At 40.3% G+C, this 2210-nt stretch overlaps 1 protein-coding gene across 1 annotated transcript; it reads left to right on the forward strand.

Annotated features, from left to right (window-relative positions):
* Window positions 1–588: 588 nt before the first annotated feature.
* On the forward strand, window positions 589–1548 carry LOC116864907 (olfactory receptor 56A3-like). The gene has a single exon (XM_032852718.1). The coding sequence runs from the start codon at window positions 589–591 to the stop codon at window positions 1546–1548; it is 960 nt and encodes a 319-aa protein (XP_032708609.1).
* Window positions 1549–2210: the final 662 nt, after the last annotated feature.

A 2210-nucleotide genomic window follows, 5' to 3' on the forward strand; every position in this document is an offset into this window, starting at 1 on the left:
TTAGATATATGTATGAGTAGGGAACTAGGTATTAATAAAAAGAGATTAGATACAGACATAATCATAAAAGTGAGTTGTATATATCTTCAGTGGGAAATTAGCTCTAAGTACTCCAGTTCATCTTGACACTGGATACTATCATCATTTACATCCTTAGGATCTTAATAGTGGATCCCATCAAGCTCTTGGAATACATTCCTGTACCTTATAAAATTTAAACCAAAATGTTTTTCCAGCCTTTGATTTTGTGTGTTTCATTTAAATAAAATTTGATACTTAAATAGTTTTTGATTCATTTAATATTAACCGGGCAATCAAACTGAAAATATGCATTCATGCAAGAGAAACTGTAAGATGAAATACAGACGAAAGAACAAAGATGAGGAAACACTATATTGTATATTCAACAAATGTCTATTAATCACCTCTCATGTGCCAAAAAAAATTTGTGCTAGGAAAAGGGTGGTGGGGTGGGTGTTACCCTCATAGATTTTATAAGCTAAGTACATAGTCATCAGAGTCTATGATAGGTTAACTCCTCTCTTCTTTAGTTACTCAAAGACATCTGCATTACTAAAGTCACTGCTGATGCTACCTTATAACAGCAGCTACCTCTCTGTCGAAGTCTCGGACTTTATCCTGAATTGCTTTGTCAGGTCCCCCAGCTGGCAGCACTGGCTGTCTCTGCCCCTCAGCCTCCTCTTCTTCCTGGCCATGGGAGCCAATGCCACCCTCTTGATCACTGTCTGGCTGGAGGCCTCTCTGCACGAGCCCATGTACTACTTACTCAGCCTCCTCTCCCTTTTGGACATTGCACTCTGCCTCACCGTCATCCCCAAGGTCCTGGCCATCTTCTGGTTTGACCTCAAGTCCATCAGCTTCTATGCCTGCTTCCTCCAGATGTACATCATGAATTGCTGTCTCGGCATGGAGTCCTGCACATTCATGGTCATGGCCTATGACCGCTATGTAGCCATCTGCCACCCACTGAGGTACCCATCCATCATCACTGACCAATTTGTAGCTAAGGCTGCTATTTTTATTTTGGCCAGGAATGCATTTCTTACTATGTTCATTCCCATCCTCTCTGCCCGGCTCCATTATTGTGGAAAAAATATAATTGAGAACTGTATCTGTGCCAACCTCTCTGTGTCCAAGCTCTCCTGTGATAACGTTGTCCTTAACAAAATATACCAGTTAATTGTGGCCTGGACTCTTCTGGGCTCTGACCTCATCCTCATCTTCCTCTCCTATACCTTCATTCTAAGAGCCGTTCTTAGACTCAAGGCAAAAGGGGCAGCTGCCAAAGCTCTGAGCACATGTGGCTCTCACTTCATTCTCATCCTTTTCTTCAGCACCATCCTTCTGGTTTTTGTTTTTACCCATATTTCCAAGAAAAAAATTTCCCCTGATATCCCCGTCTTACTTAATGTCCTACACCATGTAATTCCTGCAGCTCTCAACCCCATTGTCTATGGGGTACGAACCCAGGAGATTAAAGAGGGGATTGGGAAATTACTGAGGAGAGTGGGAAAGAGCAGTAACTAATTGTGTTCTAGCTTGACTTTTCTCAACCACAACCACTCAAATCACAGTTGCAAAGCAAGAACTTGGAGATAAAATTGCAATCCTCATCATCTCTCTGGACAGGCCTGAAGATATGAACTGCATGGTTTCCTCTTACCTCCAGTCAAATCACATCTCTTACTTTCCATCATTTTCATGAAGTGACTAAGGATATAGATGTAAAAGCATCATGGTACCCAGACCAGGGGCTATGAATTTTCATGAGGCAATCATCATACTTCATTGTCTGTTCTTGAATGAAGTCCCTTTTAGAGTCAGTGTGATGGAAAATCCATACTCACTTAAAGATGTGTGGCTTATGGGAAGTATCAGAACTTAAAGACAGTGAATTGACTTTGAAAAAGTAAAATGAGATTTAAAACAACTGTTAAAAAATGTTGAAAATAACCATTATGCTTTAACCTTTCCCTTGGGCATTCAAATATATTTTGAAAGTTATTTTACGTCCAGTGTTGAACTAGAAAATGGAACTCTAACATACATAAATCTTGATCCTATTACTCTGAAGTCCTGGGGGTGGGAGCCAAAAACATGTAAAATTACTGTAATAAGAATTAGATTAAAACACATAAATAACCCCAGAGGAGAGGGGAATTCATTTCCGTAGGTAGGGGCTCCTTTAT

This window comes from Lontra canadensis, unplaced genomic scaffold, assembly GCF_010015895.1.
Source record: "Lontra canadensis isolate GAN:19392208 unplaced genomic scaffold, GSC_riverotter_1.0 scaffold7, whole genome shotgun sequence".
Taxonomy (NCBI): domain Eukaryota; kingdom Metazoa; phylum Chordata; class Mammalia; order Carnivora; family Mustelidae; genus Lontra; species Lontra canadensis.